A 20,634-nucleotide genomic window follows, 5' to 3' on the forward strand; every position below is an offset into this window, starting at 1 on the left:
GACCAGGGCTGCATGTACACGGAAAAATACACGGCGTTCCGTGGCGTTGTAACATGAAATTTAATTCTACTAGGTACTTCTATATATGCTTCTAAGAACCTACTATGCGGGGTAAACAAAGGGACACGTGCCGCGGGCATGTGGGTAAGTAGTGCCCCCCAGGAAGCGACAGGCACTTGGATGCTGAGTCAGGGGTCGTCAAAAATATACAGTTTCGCCTGGGCAGGTGTTTCTTCCCCTACAGCTACCGAACTGTATAGCTGTAAATTCGACACGCGTCTCTAGAGCGGATCGGACCCCGCGCTCAACGACGCGTGCGCACAGGACACCTAAAGCGTGTCATAAGGAACCAACACTAGCGTATCCTCTGCGTCTGCCTCTCTCGGCTTCGCTACGCCCTTTGGCGTTGCGGTGCTCGCTACCACTGCACTGGCAGTCATGTCCAGTGCCCCGATCACCGTCAAGCGCTCCCATTCCCCTGATCAGGATGTGTTGGCTGAGGCACCTGCCACCGCCAAGCGTCCACGTACGGAACGTCCTTCAATCGCAGATGCTTACCTAGAAAGCCTCTCGTCCTCCGACTTGGTCCACATTCTCCATCAAATCGAGCAGCTTGTGCAACATACCCCTTATGCCGCCGATGTGCGTGCATTGATATACCCTGATGACATGGAGGAGCGAATGTCGGCACACCAGCCAGTCCTGCCCCCACCCGCGCGACCCTCGCCCTTGGTGCGCACATCGTCAGCGCCGCCCCCACCGACGTCCACATCAACGTCCTCATTGGTATCGGACGCCTCATCACCTATGCCATCATCGCATGCGGCCCTGGCGCACGTACCATATGCACCATCCCCGCTACGCACCAGCACGACGTCCACGTCTGTCCCTACGTCCCCGATTCCTGCCGCACCCTCAGGTCGACTCTATACCCCTTCGATCCCGGCGCCGACGTCTGCTCCTACACCGCCGGTCCCCACGCCTTCTGTACCCGTATCCATGTCGGGGCCGTCGACGCCCTTACCCCCAGTGTCAGAGCCGATGGCACCTACCCTGCCTTCGACGCCTATCCCTGTGCCTACGTCCAGCACAGGTTCCGCATCCATGGACACCGCGACAGAGCCAATGAGCGGCAGCGGCAACATTTCGTCTCGCATCGCCGCCATTCTCGAATCGATCCAGAATACGAATTCAACAGGGCCGATGCTAGGCTTGCAAGGGCAGCCGCTCGCACCCTCGAAACAAGGATCTGGCTCGCCGATGTCTGGTGGGCTTTCGTCGCTGCTAAGCAGCTCGTCGTTTTTGAACAACAGTCGTATGCCAGCCAATTCGGCACTATCGAAGCTATTGGAGCAGTCCTCCACATCGACGTCCTCGACGCCGTCGTCGATCACAGCTACTCCTGGTGTGAGTACATTGTCAAATTTCTCGAGCACAGCGCCTACGGCCACATCGACGTCGACATCCACATCCACATCCACATCCACGCATACGCCCACGATACCGAGCATATCGAGCTTGGCGCGGCCGACGTTGGGCGCCTCGTCGTCTCTTTACTCCAGTCTATCGCATACCACGACACCTACGTCTGCTACGTCGTCACTCCCTTCGTTTACTACGACGTATGGCTTGAATGATACGCGTACGGAGGACCAGAATGCAAGTCAGCGCGATTCACCCCGCATCACTAGCACGCTGCCATCGTACGAGGACATGATCATCGAAGGTCTCCAGGCCATTGGCGACGTGAATGGCACTCCGCCACGTATGCTATTCCATTGGATGGAGGATACGTACCCGCTGATGAAGAACTTTCGTCCGTCGGCTAGTCAAGCCCTGCAGAAGGCGTTCAAACGTGGACGTCTGCATAAGGCAGGCAGCTTGTATCGTATCAATCCCAATTGGGATGGAAGCAATGCAGGTCGGAAGCCTACACGTCGTCCTCAGATCGGCAAGGATCACCCGATGATGGTGAATGGTCCGAAGGGGCCTGCCCCAGCGAGTCCGTTCAAAGCGCGAGCGCAGTTTGAAGGCGCCGCAGCGTACCGACAGTCGTCTGTACATCTTAGCAAGCACCGAGGCTTGCGCAATCCCTCGAGTCTACGCCCAGGGCCTAAGCCGTATGGACAGCCGGGCGCTGCGCCACTCGACAACCCGGCCAGCAGCATTTTCCAGAATGGTGCGGCTGCCGCTGCATTGCTCTTAGCACATCAGCAGCGTATGCGCGGTATCAATGGCACGGAGAGCACTTCCTCATCGTCCCAAGATCTTACACCGACCCTCACAGCGCTTGTACAGCAACTGCGCAATTCGTCGTCACAAGGTGGGACGGATGGCCCGGGCGCCTCGTCTCTGTCAAGTGTTCTTGCCTCGGCGCTTCTCAAGCATGTGCAACGCCCCAACGATGGCAGTCCGGCCATTGCGGGCTCTAGTTCGCCGTTGCCGTTGGTCAACCCAGTGGCGAATGTGTCGTCCCCCGTGTTGCAATCGCTCTCTCGCTTGCTAGGCACAGCACGGGCAGCGACCTCGTCATCAACTGCGTCGTCGTTCTCTACGACAAGCGCCTCCCTCCTCGATTCTCACTCGAAATCCGACGTGGCAGCCCTGGCAGGTCCCACATCCAGTCTCCCTGCTACAGGCCCTGGGTCCTTGTCGGCTTCCATAGAGACACTGGTCCGCCAGGCGTCTCGCACGGCACAGCAGCAGGCACAGTCGGAACTCTCGAGTCAGGCCCTATCGGAGGGCGTGCCTACATCGTCGCAGGCGGCGCCTACTTCTACGTCCTCGTCCCAGGCCGACTTGGATGCGGCTGTGTCGCAAACGTTGCAAGCCGCATTCCAGCAACTTGGCCCGTCTGACAAGAGCAGCAGCGCCGCTGGGACGACCGGTGAAGCGTCGCTCGAAGGCCTTGATACCAGCGATCTTAGCGGCATCAACTTGGACGACTACAGTGATGCTTTGCGTACCCTGACAGCTGCATTGGCAGGCGCCACAGGCGAGCAGGATGAAGACGATGACGAAGCGCAGCGTCTGGCCGACGAGAAGGCCATTGCCGATGCGGAGGCTGATTTGTCGGAAGGCGAGTCGCAAGATCAGGACGACGAGTATGATGAGCCCTACGAATCGTACGGGTCCTATGGTCACGACCAAGACACACATGGTCAAAGGCACAATCAAGAGCCTCCTACCGCGCCATCCGCGGAGACCAAGGAGGCGGAGGAGACTGAGACGGCGCAGCCCAAGGAGACCGAAACGACCACAGAGACCCAGGAGGGCGAAGGCGGGGCTCATGGCGACACCGATGATAGCTCGAGTCGCATGGAAGCGCTGCTGAAGTCGTACGGCATCGATGTGTCGGGCGATGCACTTCGTCACTTGACAGAGACACTGCGCGATCCGAACACATCTGTCTCCGAGCTCACTGAGCAGCGTAGTGAAGATGCGACAGAGGCCCATGTGGCTGATGCCCCAGCGCTGGAGGGTGAATCGTCAGAAGCTGTACCACCGACTACATCGACCGACGATGCGACAACAGCGCCACCTGCGGAGAACGATGCGTCTGCCGAGGATACCCCTTTCTCATCGTTACTGGAAGGCGAAGTTCCAGGCGCGGACAAGGACGAGTCCATTCAGTCGCACTTGGAAGCGCTCATTGCTAGTCTCACGGCCGAAAGCAATGAGAGTTGAGCCATAGTATGGTTATGCATACATTGTTTCTACTATATGTACATCAGTTACAACTACATATATCCATGTCATGTATCATGTCGTCATTTCGGTCGATTTACATAGCGAGAATGGCCCGAGCCTCGTCCAACTTGGGTTTGACCCAGGCACTACCACTGTTGTCCAACGATTGTTGCAATGCGTTGTCCACAATGTCCCATGTGCGGGCATAATCGTGGTCATGGAGCATTTCTTCCGCGAGTTGCACGCCGAGCTTTTCATTCCGTTCTTTAGGGCTCGGTGTTACGCTGTGCGCCAACACGTACTGCAGTAGTTTTGGGCCACGGCGCGCAAATAGACGAAGGAGGCGCGCTGGGTTCATATAGGGCGGGTCCACCTCCATATCGGCGGCATGAAGAAGGGGTGTTAAATTGATACCATAATGGATCGGTGGTGCACATGGCATCACATCGGACAAATCCATCAGGCTACGTCGGAACTGAAAGAATGTATCACGGCCATCTCCCATTAACATTCGACGTATATCAATATCGGAGATGCCATCACGTAAGGCAAAGGCACGAATCAAGTTGCAGCCTAGCGCCCACAAATCGCCCGAGGGACCCATACGACGGCCATTCACACTTACTTCCAGCTCTGGTGGGATCCAGTCGAAGCTCAAAAGCTGGATTTTGCCGTCATGGTAGGGCGAGCCGCGGAATGGCGATGCGTTCTCATAGTCGATAATCGTGAGTTTTTTATCCTTGTCGAACATCAAATTCTCCAACTTGATGTCACCATGCATCCAGCCATGAGAATGCAGACGCCATAAAAGACGCACAGAGTCGATGAAGATGCGCACAATGACAGGGTACAACTCCTCATCCTCACACCCTGCAATCACGAAAAAGGCCTCTTCCGGGAAATCTTCTTCCAAGCGCACAATCTTCCCATCTTCCGTCTGCAGCACATGTGGCACTGTCTTCATCCCACCAGGCACCAAAGACTCCGCCTTTTGCAGCTCCATCAAGATGTCATCCAAATAGTGCATCTGGAGATCCATCTCGTATTCCTTCGCATACACAGGGTCGCGAATTTCGTTCTTCGCACTCCGGAGCTTGGATTCCACACTCTTGATCTCCATCGCGGCAAAAAAGTGGCCTTCGTCATCCATTGCCCAGCGTCGCCGCTTCGCTGCCGAGAAAACACGATTATCAGGCGTGGTAATCAGATAACTTTTTTTTTTCTTCTATTGTTCCCATTCGGCGCATAGAACAAACGTACACTGAGGCTGTCAGTCGTTGCTCCCTCTTTCAGTGGTCCGTCTTCATCGTACAGGGTACCTTCGACCTGCTCCACAGACCGTTTAGGGACCAAAGTAAGGATCTCCAGGTTACCGTACAAAGGAATATAGGCCTCCTTCTTTTGCATGCCTAGCACGGGCGAGCCTCGGCGCGGCGTAAGGGCATGATCTTTCATCGCCGGCTGCAAGAGTTTCAGGCGGCGATTACGGCGCTGTTCCACTGATGAGTCGGCTATCCGCACAGAGGCAGGCGACTTGACTTCGAGATCGGGCAGGGTCTTCACCTCCCCTGTAGGCTTAGCGAACCTGGGCACGTCGCCAATTTGTTCGTCTAAGACAGCCTTATCACGCATGAACTGTTTTAGCGCTACATCCCGCGAAGGCATGAAGGACGCATCTACCTTGCTTGGCGAGGCCTGGACGGATTGGGCCAGCAGGGCATTGGGCGAGACCAGCGGGGGGGAGGGTGGCGACTTGGCGTTCTTGGATGCTCCTGGCAATTGCAAGCTGGAGTTCCTTCTTTCAGAAAGACTTGTTTGTGTAGCGGACGGAGGCGTAGCGCCTCCCATGGATCCTGACACCATGCCATCAGGAATGCCAATAACACTGGCATACCGCGTTTTCGAGCCATCTTTGGACGAATTCAGGTCCAAGGATTGGACACTTTTGATAAACTTCCAAGCTTCTTTCCCCCTTTGATCTTTCCTTGCACTAGCCCAGCGCTCCTCGTCCTTTCCAAGGAATAATGACTCACCGCGACGCCACATGGCGGGGAAGCAATGGAAGTATCAAAATGATTTGTTCCGGGCCCCAGCGCATGGCGGATATTCCTGAATAACACACACACCAATTAATCAACAAAATAAATTTGACCTATAGATCGGGCGCAAACATGTCATGTGGATATATACCCCGAAAGCAAACCAGTCTGGCCATCGCCAAACAGACGATCGAAGATGTTATCGACAGGGAGAGGCAGCTCGCCAATATCAACAGTACGGGTTGTACTCTCATAGGCACTGCCTTGCACCCCTGGACATAATTCTGATGCTGAGGCGTCCATTCGGCGTTGGCGTTCACGATTCCAAATTTCTTGGCACGCCAACGCCAAACATCGAAGACCCCACAAGTAGCCCACGTCCGGTTGATCACGATTTGCCGGTGGTAAGCGTGACACAGGTAATTCTAGCTCCTCTGGAGTCGTTGGCGGCCTGCCGCCGTGATCTTCGGGAAAGTAGAAATCCGTTCCCGTCGTGCAGTGGGCAAAGTCAATGATGCGAATATCAATCATGCCACGCCGACGATGTCGACGGCTATGGGTCGACGAATCATCATCAGCTACACTCTGGGCCGACATCGCAGGTGAAGGAAGCGCAATAGCTGTTGATGACATGCTTGACGATGTGATAGATGGTGTCATAGTAGCTGAAATAGGGCTGCCGGAGCCACTGGGCGTCATCACCAGCGTATGCATATTGTCAACCATGCGAGACATGTCACAGCTAGGCTCCGATCCAAGTGATGTGGACTGTGATTCTGAGTCATGGATGCCATGGGCAAGGTCTGCTTCAAATGACTGCATCAGCACATTCTGTCGCTGTAGATCACCATCATAGATGAGCAACAAACTGCTCGCATAAAAGCGGTAGCCCTTGAGCTTATAAACGTGGCGTGCCAATCGATGGAGCTTCTGTACCATGACAGGAATATGATGGACGAGTACCTGGTGACCATTATGGAAGAACTTCTCAAAGACGGATGTGAAGTCGTTCGGCTTCACTCGCCGACCGTAATATTTGTCCTGGAAAACGAATTCACGTGTACGAGCGTCGTACATTTGCATACCACAAATACGTGCACCATGTGTACGACTCGTGGTTTTATTGCACTTGTTTGTCTGACTGGTCTTCTTGGCATCTGTCGCATCCAATCCATACTGTCGAGTCCCCATTTTTAGGTCCAAGACACATGGCGCTTTCAGACCGCCTGTCAAGTCTTCCAACAAAATGAACTGCTCTTGACGTGCATGAGGGTCATCTTCCCCCTCTGGCTCAGAGGCATTCTTTCCGTCCATGGGACCAGCCGGTATGCTGTCTTGGGATCGAGCGAGTGGCTGCATCTCTTCTTTCTGGGGCTGCGACATATCAGAGGAGCGACACTCTTTCTTATCATCCCAGGAGGTAGACATGCTCGAAACAGAGCTGACAGGACCACTGATGGATCGCTTACATCGATGACGTGGCTTGTTTTGGCGGAACACTTCTCGGATTACTTGCTCTTGAAGACGACGGTTTACCGACGTACTGCCTTTTCCATATATGGAGGCTGTACCGGCTTTGACGACCTCTTCCGACACGGAATTCCCATGTTGTGATTGCTTCACAAGCCATTTCGGCATAATATGCTGATTCTGATTAACGGCCACCTCTGGCACTTGGTCCTCCATTTCTTCCTGTCCGTCAAATACCTTACGACGTGGCTGGGCGGCTGAGGCGTCATCTCCAGAACCATCCTCCGCCGTATTTACTTGTGAATCTCGGTGGATATTACGATACGTTACATTTAATACACCGAGGTATTGGGGCACGAAAGCCAGCATATCTGGATGATCACGTTCCAAAGCTTCGTAAAACTGATTCTCCCGCGAGGTAAGGGGCTTGCATACTGCTCGACGTGAGAATCGGAAGATGTGGCTATGACCGCCCACCTGGTGATTATAAGGTTGCAATTGTACAACACTGGGTGGCGGTTCGTTAGAGTCCTGTACATGGTGATGATGATGGTGTGGGTGGTGCGGGGTATGTGTAGCTTGGTCTGGCCCAAGGGCAGGGGATGCAATAATAGCAGAGGGTCGCCTTTGCCCAACCGTATCCAGATATTGTCGCCTTTCTGCAATCGTCATTTCGTTCTCTGTGTCTTCATCACTGTCCACATCACTGTCAGAGCTCTGGCTTGTACTTGAGCCCGTAGACTCGTCATTATATTTGTCATCTTCTGTAACCTTACCGACTTCATTCTCATACATAGTCGTACTGGTCAGCACATCAGTGATAGTGTCATCGCTCTCTGCTATTTTCGCTGATGTCGGCGCATTTACCTCGCCAGTGTCAGCAGGCCACAAACTCTTCTTTGGCGCGGCAGAATTCGTCGACGCAAGCGTGGAGCTCTTGCCAGAAGTGAGGGAATTCACTGGCGAAGGCATCGCATCTGGCGGTAGTTCTGGTATACGTTGGAATGCATCTCCCACAGGTGTTGCAATGACCGGTGAGACAGCAGTTGCCTGAGATGTAGCCATAAACAGCTGTAGGGAGAGTGTCGCCTTGCGTCCGCTCCCTACACGTGGGGATGTCGCAATATCCACGCCCTCCATTTCACCACTATCCATGGGTACAGCATTCTCTGAATCTGGTATTAGACTAGTGTCATTCAAGTTTGATGGACTTGCATCCGTACTGGCCGACGCGTTTTGCGTCCCAGCCTCACTACGCCTTTCGCTCATTTTTACAAGCGAAAGTCAACATGCACAGACGATCTATACAAGTATAATCGTTCTGCCAAGAGTGGGTTAATATCCCAACGCAACACTCTTGGATGTTGATGTACCTCGCACGATTATCTTGAGTCTGGGGCGGCGGCTTGTGCTTAACGCGAACGTGCGCTCGTGCGCGGTGGAGGGGCCTCCCGTTCATAAACTTGAGCGCACGTGGCAGGTAAGATCGCATCATGCTCAGCCACGTGGGCACCAAACAAAACTATAGTTCAATCACGTGAACTAACTAGAGGCAGTCACATAGGGACTACGCATGCCACATCCTCTTCTAGCATCCTCATCAAGTGGTTCAATAGCCGTCATGGGTGTGCAACGGGTTTCGTTCAAGCGCTACGTCGAGGTTGGCCGTGTTATCCTTGTCTCGAAGGGTGAGAACCAGGGCAAGCTCGCCACTATTGTCGAGATTGTTGACCAGAACAGGGTATGTATTGACATATGGAGCAGAGAGGCATGGCACGTATACCCGTCGAGCGTCGACATCCTCGATTCAACATGTCGTCTTTCTTGACGGAGAAGATACTGTGACATTGCTTCTTGCTTCTGCAACTCCTAGAGCAGACTACTGACACATACAGGCTGTTGTGGATGGCCCTTCGACTGGTGTGCCCCGCCAGGTTATGGCTTACCGCGACATGACTCTGACCCGCTTTGTGATTAAGGTGCCCCGCGCTGCCGGCTCGACTGCCGTCAAGAAGGCCTTTGAGGCTTCGGGTGTCGCTGAGAAGTGGGCTGAGAGCAAGTGGGCCAAGACCATCAAGGCTCGTGAGGCTCGCAAGAACACGACCGACTTTGAGCGCTTCACTGTGCAGGTCCTCAAGAAGCAGCGTCGCAACATCCTTGGTGCTGCTGCCAAGAAGGTCCAGGCCTAAGCTTAACAATGATGACTTAACCGGGGTTACCACCCTGTGTGCCAAAACGTAGCAGCGGTTCTGAGCGCAGTAGACGCCGTGATATGGTGTTTGCTTCTCTTTGTGCTATTATTCCCTTGAGAGCAGTGCGCCTCTCGCGCCTGGCATAGCTGTGAATCAATCTATGTCTATGGTTTCATAATCCGTATTTTTGTGTGCTACAGTTCGATAGCGTTGGCGGAGGTTTGGGCTGAAGGGCTGGTGGAACCACACAATAGGCCCCGTCCCTTTCTCCACAAGCGTCAATTGTGTAGGTGCACGTCCTCGTGTTTGTTCCCTCATCGACGACAATGAGCACAGATGATCCATCGTCATCAGTAGCTCCTTTAACCACCAAAGAGCAAGGTATGGTGCTGAGGTGGTAAGCTAATACATGACAGATGACATCTTGAAGGCACGTCTTTCCGCTGATGAGAAATATATACGACGTATCGCCAAGCGCCTTTCGTCTCTTGTTCAGGCTTCTTCCGCAGATGAACAGTATGTGGCGATTGTCTCTAACGCAACCAGTGAAGCTCTCACGTTGCTTTTAAAATCAGACCTACAAATGTTTGAACGGCATATCGAGCGACTACGTGCATCGGCGTCTGTCACATCAGATTACGATATTCAGACATACAATGAGGAGGCTAAGGCATTAAGTACGTACAATGACATGTTCTAACGTGCCAGTGAAACAATGTGAACAAGAAAAAGAGAAGATTTCTGAACTTAAGCAGGTGTTAAACGAGGCTCAACAAGACCGTCAGCACAAAGTCGAATACAATGAAATTGCTCGGAAAATTTTGGTATACCCCAGCCGCGATGATATGGAAATGTATGTATGGATGCCTTTGAAATATTAATGACAGGACACTTCAAGAGCTGAAAGACAAAATTACGACCTTGCAAACTGATATTGCAAAGTATGACGAAGCCAGTTCGCAAGCTCGCAATGGTCTTCAAGATGTTAGTGGTATTGTTCAACGTTTGCATGGAGACGTGCGTGCCTCACTTGGTATGAAACCTTTACTAGTAGAGAATGTTGCTGAAAGCCAAGCTGCTTCTACGTCTCTGGATCCTGCTGCCCCTTCCTTTACGCCTACCTCTCAGCCTGCAGGTAAACGTGACCATTCGGATAGCAAAGAGTCCGATGCATCGACGCAGACTCTCTCTCCTTCGAAAGAAGCCCAACCAGCGAAGCGCACCAAAACTAGCAAGGGCTCTTCATCAACATAGACGTACCAACTATACTATGATACAGCCTCACCACACATGTCCGCCGCAAGATGCATGTTCTAAACGAACGAAAACCGACATGTCTACAAATGCAAAGGGAAATATATCTCGTTGCCCATCGGCTACGACTCGCAGCTAATCACGTAGAAAGTCTACAACAATACAGACCGCGACGAAAAGTCCCGGAGCTGCGAGGTTTTGATGCTCCTGAAAGAGCGTCTAGCCATTTCAGAGGTCCATTTTCACAGTGGATACACGATGCACTTAGTAGAAGTAGCCAAGGATCTTGCCGGCAACGTGCTTCCGGCGGGCCTCCTCGTGGTCCATAATACCGGCCGAGGTCGTCAGGACGACGAAACCGAACGAACGGGCGGGAAGCATGCTCGACACCCAACCCTCGATCTCGTTCAGCGGCACCGGGTAACGGGGCGAGATGACACCGCACTTGTTGATGCGGCCGATGAGCTGCACAACAATCTTGCCATCACGGTGGTCATCGATGATCTCAAAGTCACCGATGTAGCCTAGTATATGTTAGCATCCGTTCATCCATAAAACGTGAGCCAACGAAGAAAAGAGACAAAGTGTCGCAGCCATCTTTAGCAAGCTTATTACACAGTGACTCGCAAAGCAACAATGCTTTTCAGCCATGCGAACTGCATTGATTTCTCGGAACCTTAAAGATGGACGCCAGTGGAAGCAAGACCCGGTAGCCCAACAGTTATAATTCCGAGTAAGCGCGCGCTGGACTAGTGCGGACCTTGTCTCCCATCATCGTGTGGTCAGCGAGGTGTACTCACCATGCTTCTGCATGACGCTAAGGAACTTCACCACCACCTTCGACGAGGGGCGGATGAGAACCTGGCGCTTACCGCGGCGCTCAGCGTTGACGATGCTCACGAGGGCGTCGTTCTATTTATGTGCATTAGCTTCTCATCATTTGTATTGCTCAACGTACCAGAACCGAGATCCTGACCATATTGTACTTGAAGGTAGCGAGAAGAAAATCGCCTGGTACCAAGCGTGTGAATTCGACTCTGGTGGATGGGGCATTTTTCAAATAAGTCAATATTCCTTCCCCTTGTCCCATGTTTGCAGTAGTTCACGTGATGAGTTCAAAACTACATCCGAAGCGTGCCGCAGGAAGGTCGAAGCCTAGGTCAGCCTTGCAAGCCGAATCCTTTCTATTCCTTTACACCTAAGGTAGCACAGTATGGTATGTATGACTTACGTTGCGTTGGCGTGTTGTGGTGGAAAACATCTTTGAGTCACATCTGAGGACGTACCACATGCGTGCCTTTTCTCGAGCCTAGCGATTATGTTCTCTTGTCGTCATGATGATGGCAAAATGACGAGTGCTGTGACATGGAAGAATTGTTGACGCGCCATGTCGCCAGCGCAACCATTTGAGAACAGGACTAACAGCTCTACAGGGTCGCGTTCGTACCAAGACCACCAAGCGCGCTGCTCGCGTTCTCATCGAGAAGTACTACCCGCGTCTCAACCCGGTGGACTTCCAAACCAACAAGAAGGTCATTGACGAGGTGGCCATCGTCCCCTCGAAGCGCCTGCGCAACAAGATCGCCGGTTTCACCACCCACCTGATGAAGCGCATTCAGCGTGGTCCGGTTCGCGGTATCTCGTTCAAGCTCCAGGAGGAGGAGCGTGAGCGCAAGGTATGTCTATTATTTCTTTATGGCTTCTAACGTCTACAGGACCAATACGTTCCGGAGGTCTCGGCTCTCGACCCGTCGGTGGCTCCTCTGGAGGTCGACCCCGACACGGAGGAGATGCTCCACAGCCTTGGCTTCGACAACCTCCCAGTGACTGTGACCGCCCCCATCACTGCCCAGCAGATTCCGGAGCGCAAGGGCCGCCACGTCCCGGGTGCCGGTCGCCGTTAAGCCTCTTGCATATAGCAAGATGGTGATCTTCTAGTATCGCTGGCTATAGGTTGCCATGCGGCACTAAAAATACATCATGTAATGCATGTTACTTGCCGGATCGATCTGGGGTGATGCATACCCACCCACTAGCTGGCTATGTATGGTCACTATCGATAGTCTTTTGCTTTGTAATATGCACGATGCCCGTTCCATGCTTGGTGTGTCGTACATACTCGCGGTCTGCCTTTGTCGCTCTGCGCAGAGGCGAGGCTGTGCCTTTCGGGCGCGGCCCAACGTGGGACTGGCGCGCTCCACTTGTGTATGTGGCTAGAGAGCACGGACATTCTCCAACTCTTGCTCTCTCACCTGGTCTTCGATTATGGACGAAAAGTATCATCAATGGTGTAGTACCTACATGCGGTCTAGTCCGATGGTATGCCTACCTATCCTGTGTAGTGGCTAACATAATAAAGGGCTTGTACTGCTTCTACAATGGATCCGTGCGTAGCAGAAGACGTGCGTATGCTGATACCAGGGCGACAATGGTGATGCTGTCACCTGTTCCGAGGCGCATGGTACGTGAATATGCACCCGCTTATCATAGGCTATGCCATGTTGATTGCTGTCTTGCATGGAAAGTACGTGGCGGGCGACATGGCTAACTCGCAAGTCAAGCGGACTTTGATGGTCTCTTGCAATTCTTCCTGAACTTCCGGAACGAGAGAGGATTGATGAAATGGCAAGTGCGCATGAACAGCCACAGTGGACAGCTGTATGTGGCTGAAGATGCCGAGGATTGTGCGACCGATGGAGGTACGAGCTATGCGCACTTACACGTCAGACATTGACATTGCTACGGCATTGTTCCTTGCGCACCGCAACTGGCCTCATGGATCTCAGATGTTCCCTGCTGGTGCCTACCAGTACGAGGCAGCGAACTTAAGTGATGCGCTTTTGGCCCATTGCATCCATCCACACTTGAACGTACCCTTGCTTGGTGATTGGTGCAATATGGACGACAAGGACAATTGCCGCCTGTACGATTCCACACGCAGCTCCGACTTTATTCTCTCGTCTTTCTTGCTATTCCATTTCAAGCATCCGAACCCACAGTCGCGCGCGCGTTGGCAGCAGGTGCTTGAGTCGACCTTGGAAGTGGCCCTTTCGCAGCTGAACATCAACAAGTCAGGTTTGATTGCTGACTTTTTGGTATATGACAAGCGTCATGGATGGCATCCAGCCAAAGGCAAGCATCTGGAGTCCAAGCATGATGGAGATATGAGCTGGAATGCCTGCCGTACACGTACGTGCTTCTACTTAGTAGACTGACATGAACAGCTTGGCGCCTAGCACACTACTATGCCGTAACAGGAGACCAGCGCATCCTTCCACTTCTTCAGGCCATGATGAACACGCTCTCTCACTGCCAATTCCCTAGCATTCCTGCTGGCTTGCGTCTGCGTGATGGCAAAGGTCTTGTCGATTATTCGTCGCGTGCCTTTATTGCACCGGCTGGCTATCTTGCCTACGTACTTGGCAACAGCCAGGGCCATATGGCTGCTGTGCGTGCTTTGGACGATGAAGAGCCTGAGTACTTTGGCGACTCTATTGACCTTGTCATTGCCGAGGAGGCTATGGCCGCCCCCTCTTGGCTTTCATAGTGTTCTAGTCTATACAAATCGACGACACGTGATGCATATACGGCGCGCTTGGGCCACGTTCTTCGACGCGTGAACACACTCTCGGTCACTGGGACCTGGCGGGGGTCTGCTATGTGGTCTCGGTACGCTTGGCGTCCGTCTCCGCTCCTAGCGTGCCGAAGGCTGCATTCAAGTGCATGGGTCCCATCAATATCGACGCTGGACGCATTGGCGTCGAAGATGGCAGATGCGGCAGGGCCTAATGTAGCGCCTTCAGCCGAGGCGTATCCTATGTACTCTTATCGTTCTCCTGTGTACTCGATCCCTGCAGCCTTGCATGCACTCCATTTGAACAACATGGCTAACAAAAAGGTACCACCACAAATGCACTACCTTACGACGGAGCGTCAGGTCAATGACGCAGTGACTGACGCTCTGGCGTCGATCGGCACCGTTGGTCCCACCGTCGGCCTCGACTTAGAATGGAACTTTGGATTGCGGGTAGGAAAGACGGCCGTCCTACAGCTTGCTACGGCATCTTCCATCTTTGTAATTCAACTTTCGCGTATTCGCAAGATGCCGGTCGTGCTACATAAAATGCTGGTGGATCCAGGTATCTACAAAGTGGGCGTAGCGATTCATCAAGACCTCGCCAAGCTCCAGCGTGATTTCCACATTGAAGCGGCAGGTGCCTTGGAGCTGAGTCGCGTAGCCACCTTTGTCGATCCCGCACGATGGCAGCAGCGACGGACCCTGATAAGTTTACGTGACTTATGTACGACGTACCTGCATCGCGACCTAGACAAAGGGACTACACGTATTAGCTCTTGGACGCATGTCCCCCTCTCACCCGAGCAAATCGAATATGCGGCGTCAGATGCCTACGTTTCTTTGGAGCTGGCTCATGCACTGTTTCTGTTCGGGCATCAGGCCGGCCGGCTTACTACGATACCCACATTTCTTGAGCAAATGGCCCATGTCAAGCGACGTCGTCCACGCATCTCGTCGTCCACAGGCACGCTTGCGCACGAGCGTGCATGGGAGGCATGGAGGCAAGGCCACACTCTTGCCTCTCTGGCCGGCGAAAAACAGATTCATCTGCTTACCGCTGCGACCTACATCGCTCGTGCGTTGCAGCAACAGCCGTCGAGTTTTGTCATTGAACGTGGCTCTCCGCTATGGCACCGTTTGCGTGACGAATACTCTCAGCCAGCGGTTCGTCGCGTGACGATTCGCTACGGCCTCCTGCTCGCGAAGCATGGCATATTCACGTACGCAGAACTGTATCGCTGGGTTCGCATGCTACAAACAGGTAGTTCTACGTAGATCTTTACGCAAACGCATCGCCCAGGCTCTTCTCCTCACACGCCTGATTCAGCGCGGCCTTGGCAGCGTCCGTGCCCTTCTCACACGCCTCACGCAGCGCCTGCACTTGCTCCGGCTCCAGCGCCGCGCACAGAGCGTCGAGCGCACCCAGCTGCTTGTCGAGCACCGAGGCAGACGGCGAGGCGCCTTCCGGCTGGAAGTAGTTCGCGCCCGTAATAATGTTGCGAATGGCCTTCTTCTCCTTCTTGAGGTTCTTCTTGGCCGCTTCACGGACCTTCTTCGCAGCCTCACGCTCGGCCTTCTCCGCCTCCGCCTTGGCCGCCGCTTCCTGGGCGGCCTTCTCCGCCTCTTCCTTCTTGCGCTTCTCCTCCGCAGCCTTGTCAGCGGCGCTCATGCCGCCGCCAGGCGCACCAGGGCGGCCCTTGTTCTTCTTGGCCTCACGCGCCGCACGCTCGGCCGCACGGAACGCCTTGATACGTGGGTCGATCGACAGTGCCTTGTCGACGAGGTTGCGCAGACGAGCGTTGTCCTCCTTCTTGCGACGCGCACGCTCGTTACGGTTCTTCTTTTCCGTGTAGCGCTTGTCGTCACGGCTGTCACTGCCTTCGTTGACCTCTTTGTCGAGGTACTCGAAGCTACGCCAGCTGTCAAAGTTGTAGAAGAAGTTGTAAAAGTCGTCCACTTCCTCCTTGGAGCTGTCCTTCGTACCAATGGATGGGACAGGCGTGTCCTTCGAGAAACGGCCCTCACGCTCGAACACGGGACCCCACAGCTCGAAGAAGCGCTCAGGGCTTTCCTTGCCTGTTGGCACATCCTCATCGTCCACACCTTCATCCACACTGTCAAACTGACGGCGCTTCTCCGGGTGCGACAAAATTTCAAAGGCCTTGGCAACACACTTGAAGAACGAGTCGTCGCTGATACCCGTCGCACCGACCTTCTTGTCGGGGTGGTGCTTAAGCACCTTCTTGCGGTGCGCAATCTTAATTTCGTGGTCCGTGGCCTTGTAACGACGCGAGGACAGGCCGAGCACAGCGTAGTGGTCCTGCGACTTCCACTCTTTCGGGTCGCTGGCAAGCAGCTCGGCACTTTCCGGCTCCTCACCGATATCGTTGTCAAGCTCGTCCACCTCTGCGTTCGCGGCAGCGTGGTCAGCCAGACGCTGGCGGATCAGCGCATCGTCCTCCTCAAACGAGCTCTGGTGCAGCTTACGGCGAAGGTAGCCAAGGAAGGCGTCACCAATCGGCGCAAGCTCTACGGAGGTGAGCGAGACCGCCGAGGTCGAGGCCTTGGCCGCCGAATAGTTGGCCGGCGCAGGCGGCAGGGCAAAGGGCAGGTCGACAGGCGTCGTCATTATGATCGTTGAGAGAAAAAAAATGGCAGCGCGACGCCGACAGTCAGTCGATTAGCGCCGTCGTTCTCGGCCCATGCGTCACGTGCCACACCCACGCGCGCTCTTTCCATCCAAGCAGCGCAACGCACACAGCTCGCTTGTTTCAAAGCATAGTCCTTTGCGATGATTGATCTCCAGCTGCTGCAGGTGGAAAAGGGAGGCAACCCGGAGATTGTGCGCGAGTCGCAGCGCAAGCGTGGTGCGTCGGTCGAGCTTGTCGATGAGGTGCTCTCGGAGTACAAGCACTGGACGACGCTCGAGTTCCAGCTGAACAACATGCAGCAGGAAGTGAATGCGACGCAGAAGGCGATCACGGCGAAGAAGAAGGCGAAGGAGAGCGCTGATGAGGAGCTGGCAAAGAAGAAGGAGATGGATGCCAAGATTGCCGAGTTCAAGCCGCAGGTGGCCGAGGCGGAGCGTGCGATGCGTGCGAAGGCGGCGACCATTGGCAACTTGGTGGGCGACCAAGTGCCTGTGTCGCAGACTGAGGACGACAACCTGACGGTGCGTACATGGCACCCGGATGGTCCGAATGCCACGGTGGAGAAGAAGGAGGGTATCCTGTCGCACCACGAAGTCATGTATCGTCTGGAGCTCTTCGATACGGAGCGCGGCGCGAAGATTGCAGGTCACCGTGGCTTTTACCTGACGGGCGACGGTGTGGATCTGAACCAGGCGCTGATCAACTACGGTCTTGACTTTTTGCGTAAGAAGAGCTACAAGAAGGTCATGACGCCGTTCATGATGCGCAAGGAGCACATGGCCAAGACCGCCCAGCTTGAGCAGTTCGATGAGGAGCTGTACAAGGTGGTGGGTGATGAAGACGAGAAGTACCTGATTGCTACGTCTGAGCAGCCCATTTCGGCGTTCCACTCGAACGAGTGGTTCGAGAAGCCGGCTGAGCAGCTTCCGATTAAGTACGCGGGTTATTCGACGTGTTTCCGTAAGGAGGCTGGCTCGCACGGTAAGGATACGTGGGGCATTTTCCGTGTGCACCAGTTTGAGAAGGTCGAGCAGTTCTGCATCACGGACCCTGCGAGCTCGTGGGAGATGCTGGATCACATGGTTGCCAACTCGGAAGAGTTTTACCAGAGCCTGCAGATTCCCTACCGCGTCGTGGCGATTGTGTCGGGCGCGCTGAACAATGCGGCGGCGATGAAGTACGATTTGGAGGCGTGGTTCCCCTTCCAGGGCGAGCACAAGGAGTTGGTGTCGTGCTCGAACTGCACGGACTACCAGAGCCGCCGCTTGGAGGTGCGCTGCGGTATCAAGAAGCAGGGCGACACGAAGAAGCAGTACTGCCACATGTTGAAGTATGTATTTTGTCGACTTACCGATCAGCGGTACACTCTGTGCCTCCGAGCGTGCGCTCTGCTGCATTGTGGAGAACTGGCAGACGCCCGAGGGTCTTCGTATCCCCCCGGTGCTGCAGCCGTACATGCAGGGCCGCGACTTTTTGCCGTTTACTAGGGTACGTCCTATATGCTTTACCATCTAACGAAGCAGGAACTGCCGAAGGGCACGACAAGCCAGAAGCGCAAGTAAATAGCGTCCATCATTAGTAGCTGCGGCCAAACATGGTCCAGCGCTTAGCTGGCTGACCACACTGCGGGCACTTGTGGCCCTCGATCGACGGGTACGGGCTCTGGTCGAACGGAATACACAGCGACTTGGCACCCATCGACGGCGCACGCTCGTCCTGCGCCTCGCCGGCCAGCGCAATACGCGCACTGCGGTCCTTGATTTGGTCTTCGCACTCTTCCACCTCGCACCACGGAATAATCACGTGGTTCTTTTCGTTCAGCGTCGGGGTGAACGCGTCCCAGTCGGTCACGACCTTGCGGTGCGCACTGAACTCGGCATCGGCCTTGGCAAACATGTCGTTGTGAATCGTGTCGAGAAGCGCAGGAATCGACGTCGAGAGCGCATCGAGCGGCAGCGCCTGCTTCGCACCCGTGTCACGACGCACGGCCATCACAGACTTGGCCTCCAGATCCTTCGGACCCACCTCAAGACGCAGCGGCACACCACGCAGCTCCCAATCGTTGAACTTAAAGCCAGGGTTGTAGTTATCGCGCAGGTCGGCATGCGCACGCACACCACGCGCCTGCAGCTCCGCCGCCACGTCCTCACACGTCTTGTTCACCTGGTCCTTTACACCCTGCGCCACCTTCACACCGAGACCACAGGGCACCAACACCACCTGGATCTGCGCCACACGTGGCGGCATCACCAGACCCTTGTCGTCGCCGTGGACCATCACACAGACACCAATGGTACGCGTAGACAGACCCCACGAGTTCTGCCACACGTGCAGACGGCCTTCCGGCTTGCCACGCGTCTCATCCGTAGCCTTGGGATCCTGCACCGTAATGTCGAACATCTTGCTGAAGTTCTGGCCCAGCGAGTGCGACGTGCCACCCTGGATACCACGGCCCGTGGTCGGCACGTAGCCTTCCACCGTGGTCGTGTACAGACCACCGGCAAACTTCTCCTTCTCCGACTTGACACCGGGCACGACAGGCAGTGCCAGCAATTCCTCGTACACACGCTGGTACAGCTTCAGGATGTACAGCACCTCCTCGTCGGCCTGTTCCTTGTGCAGGTGCGCCGTGTGGCCTTCCTGCCACAGGAACTCACGCGTACGAAGGAACGGCTGCGGATGCTTAAACTCCCAACGCACCACACTGTTCCACTGGTTCAGGCGCAACGGCAGGTCACGGTGACTCTGGATCCACTTGGCATAGTACGGGTACATTACCGTCTCCGACGTGGGGCGGATGGCCACAGGCTTTTCCAGATCCGACTTGCCCGCCTTGGTCACCCACGCCACTTCCGGCGCAAAGCCCTCGATATGGTCCTTCTCACGCTCCAGCACATCGGACGAGACAAACATCGGGAAGTAGCAGTTCTGCACGCCGATCTTCTTGATCTCCGCGTCAAAGAAGCGCTGGATGCTTTCCCACACAAAGAAACTCCACGGCTTCAAAATGTAGCAACCACTCACATCATAGTAGTCCAGCATATCACCCTTTCGCAGCACTTGCTGGTACCACTCGGGGAAGTCCAGGTCCTTGCGCACCGTAATACCAATCAGTTCAGCCTCCGGGATCTTGGCGTCGACCTTAGTCTTGGCCTTCGGCGTAGGCGCCGCAGGCGCAGGCGCAGCTGGGGCGGCCAGCGAGCTAAAAGCCACCGTGTCCAGCGACACATTTGTCTCAGCAAGGTAGGCGACCAGCGCAGCACCTGTTGTAAACACGGTCTGCGACGCAGAACGAGCGTGCACAGCGTACATAGCACCATTGTCCACAATGTCCTGGTCGACCAGTACACGCAGCTTGCTGGCATTGGCCTGCGTCACAGAGAAGGGCGAGACATCGTCTTTGGTTGCGTCCAGTGTCGCGTGCAGGAGCTCCGGCACAGCAAGACGCAAGTCCTTCAGCTTCAAGTGCGCACCGATCGCACTTGTGTTGGTCTGTGTAGCATCATCTGTCACAACCATCACAGGCACAGGCGTCTCCGACTTGGCCGTCTTCGGCTTGAAGACCAGCGTTTTGAGCATATGGTACGCGTCCGGCTTCTCAGGCACTGTCAGTGCATTCAGCGCGTCAGCCCATTCAGCAGGCGACGAAACAGCACCATGCGACACAGTGCATATCTCACCTTCCTGGATCGATAGGGATGAGAGCGCAGCTACAATCGATTCACTCATCGCTGGGGAAGGCGAAGCAGGCAAGCAAACCG

At 54.7% G+C, this 20,634-nt stretch overlaps 12 protein-coding genes across 12 annotated transcripts; 7 read left to right on the plus strand and 5 right to left on the minus strand.

Annotated features, from left to right (window-relative positions):
- Positions 1-438: 438 nt before the first annotated feature.
- Positions 439-3,687, plus strand: Malapachy_1780 (hypothetical protein; the record flags this gene model as incomplete). The annotated part of the gene is made up of 1 exon (XM_018136278.1): positions 439-3,687. The coding sequence occupies one exon, from the start codon at positions 439-441 to the stop codon at positions 3,685-3,687; it is 3,249 nt and encodes a 1,082-aa protein (XP_017991236.1).
- A 97-nt stretch (positions 3,688-3,784) lies between these two features.
- Positions 3,785-5,736, minus strand: Malapachy_1803 (protein kinase; the record flags this gene model as incomplete). The annotated part of the gene is made up of 2 exons (XM_018136301.1): positions 3,785-4,901; positions 5,003-5,736. 2 exons carry the CDS (start codon positions 5,734-5,736, stop codon positions 3,785-3,787), a joined length of 1,851 nt encoding a protein of 616 aa, XP_017991206.1.
- Positions 5,737-5,864: 128 nt separating this feature from the next.
- On the minus strand, positions 5,865-8,354 carry Malapachy_1769 (kcs1-potential transcription factor of the bzip type; the record flags this gene model as incomplete). The annotated part of the gene is made up of 1 exon (XM_018136267.1): positions 5,865-8,354. One exon carries the CDS (start codon positions 8,352-8,354, stop codon positions 5,865-5,867), a length of 2,490 nt encoding a protein of 829 aa, XP_017991356.1.
- Positions 8,355-8,820: 466 nt separating this feature from the next.
- On the plus strand, positions 8,821-9,388 carry Malapachy_1757 (60s ribosomal protein l14; the record flags this gene model as incomplete). Its single annotated transcript, XM_018136254.1, has 2 exons — positions 8,821-8,940; positions 9,095-9,388. 2 exons carry the CDS (start codon positions 8,821-8,823, stop codon positions 9,386-9,388), a joined length of 414 nt encoding a protein of 137 aa, XP_017991342.1.
- A 329-nt stretch (positions 9,389-9,717) lies between these two features.
- Positions 9,718-10,645, plus strand: Malapachy_1794 (hypothetical protein; the record flags this gene model as incomplete). Its single annotated transcript, XM_018136292.1, has 5 exons — positions 9,718-9,772; positions 9,808-9,907; positions 9,938-10,068; positions 10,100-10,244; positions 10,279-10,645. The coding sequence occupies 5 exons, from the start codon at positions 9,718-9,720 to the stop codon at positions 10,643-10,645; spliced, it is 798 nt and encodes a 265-aa protein (XP_017991217.1).
- Positions 10,646-10,909: 264 nt separating this feature from the next.
- Positions 10,910-11,624, minus strand: Malapachy_1766 (40s ribosomal protein s22; the record flags this gene model as incomplete). The annotated part of the gene is made up of 3 exons (XM_018136264.1): positions 10,910-11,169; positions 11,446-11,557; positions 11,604-11,624. The coding sequence occupies 3 exons, from the start codon at positions 11,622-11,624 to the stop codon at positions 10,910-10,912; spliced, it is 393 nt and encodes a 130-aa protein (XP_017991399.1).
- Positions 11,625-11,858: 234 nt separating this feature from the next.
- Positions 11,859-12,549, plus strand: Malapachy_1756 (40s ribosomal protein s17; the record flags this gene model as incomplete). The annotated part of the gene is made up of 3 exons (XM_018136253.1): positions 11,859-11,861; positions 12,079-12,321; positions 12,361-12,549. The coding sequence occupies 3 exons, from the start codon at positions 11,859-11,861 to the stop codon at positions 12,547-12,549; spliced, it is 435 nt and encodes a 144-aa protein (XP_017991341.1).
- Positions 12,550-12,946: 397 nt separating this feature from the next.
- Malapachy_1790 (six-hairpin glycosidase) lies at positions 12,947-14,192 on the plus strand (the record flags this gene model as incomplete). Its single annotated transcript, XM_018136288.1, has 7 exons — positions 12,947-12,964; positions 13,005-13,031; positions 13,067-13,106; positions 13,136-13,169; positions 13,202-13,344; positions 13,373-13,834; positions 13,870-14,192. 7 exons carry the CDS (start codon positions 12,947-12,949, stop codon positions 14,190-14,192), a joined length of 1,047 nt encoding a protein of 348 aa, XP_017991213.1.
- Positions 14,193-14,411: 219 nt separating this feature from the next.
- Positions 14,412-15,497, plus strand: Malapachy_1789 (ribonuclease h-like protein; the record flags this gene model as incomplete). The annotated part of the gene is made up of 1 exon (XM_018136287.1): positions 14,412-15,497. The coding sequence occupies one exon, from the start codon at positions 14,412-14,414 to the stop codon at positions 15,495-15,497; it is 1,086 nt and encodes a 361-aa protein (XP_017991233.1).
- A 4-nt stretch (positions 15,498-15,501) lies between these two features.
- On the minus strand, positions 15,502-16,851 carry Malapachy_1761 (hypothetical protein; the record flags this gene model as incomplete). Its single annotated transcript, XM_018136258.1, has 1 exon — positions 15,502-16,851. One exon carries the CDS (start codon positions 16,849-16,851, stop codon positions 15,502-15,504), a length of 1,350 nt encoding a protein of 449 aa, XP_017991431.1.
- Positions 16,852-17,013: 162 nt separating this feature from the next.
- Malapachy_17652 (hypothetical protein) lies at positions 17,014-18,388 on the plus strand (the record flags this gene model as incomplete). The annotated part of the gene is made up of 2 exons (XM_018136263.1): positions 17,014-18,203; positions 18,232-18,388. 2 exons carry the CDS (start codon positions 17,014-17,016, stop codon positions 18,386-18,388), a joined length of 1,347 nt encoding a protein of 448 aa, XP_017991502.1.
- A 60-nt stretch (positions 18,389-18,448) lies between these two features.
- Malapachy_1764 (prolyl-trna synthetase) lies at positions 18,449-20,602 on the minus strand (the record flags this gene model as incomplete). The annotated part of the gene is made up of 1 exon (XM_018136261.1): positions 18,449-20,602. The coding sequence occupies one exon, from the start codon at positions 20,600-20,602 to the stop codon at positions 18,449-18,451; it is 2,154 nt and encodes a 717-aa protein (XP_017991428.1).
- Between the last annotated feature and the right edge of the window lie 32 nt (positions 20,603-20,634).

The sequence above is a fragment of the Malassezia pachydermatis genome (genome assembly GCF_001278385.1).
Source record: "Malassezia pachydermatis strain CBS 1879 chromosome Unknown scaffold5, whole genome shotgun sequence".
NCBI classification, from domain to species: domain Eukaryota; kingdom Fungi; phylum Basidiomycota; class Malasseziomycetes; order Malasseziales; family Malasseziaceae; genus Malassezia; species Malassezia pachydermatis.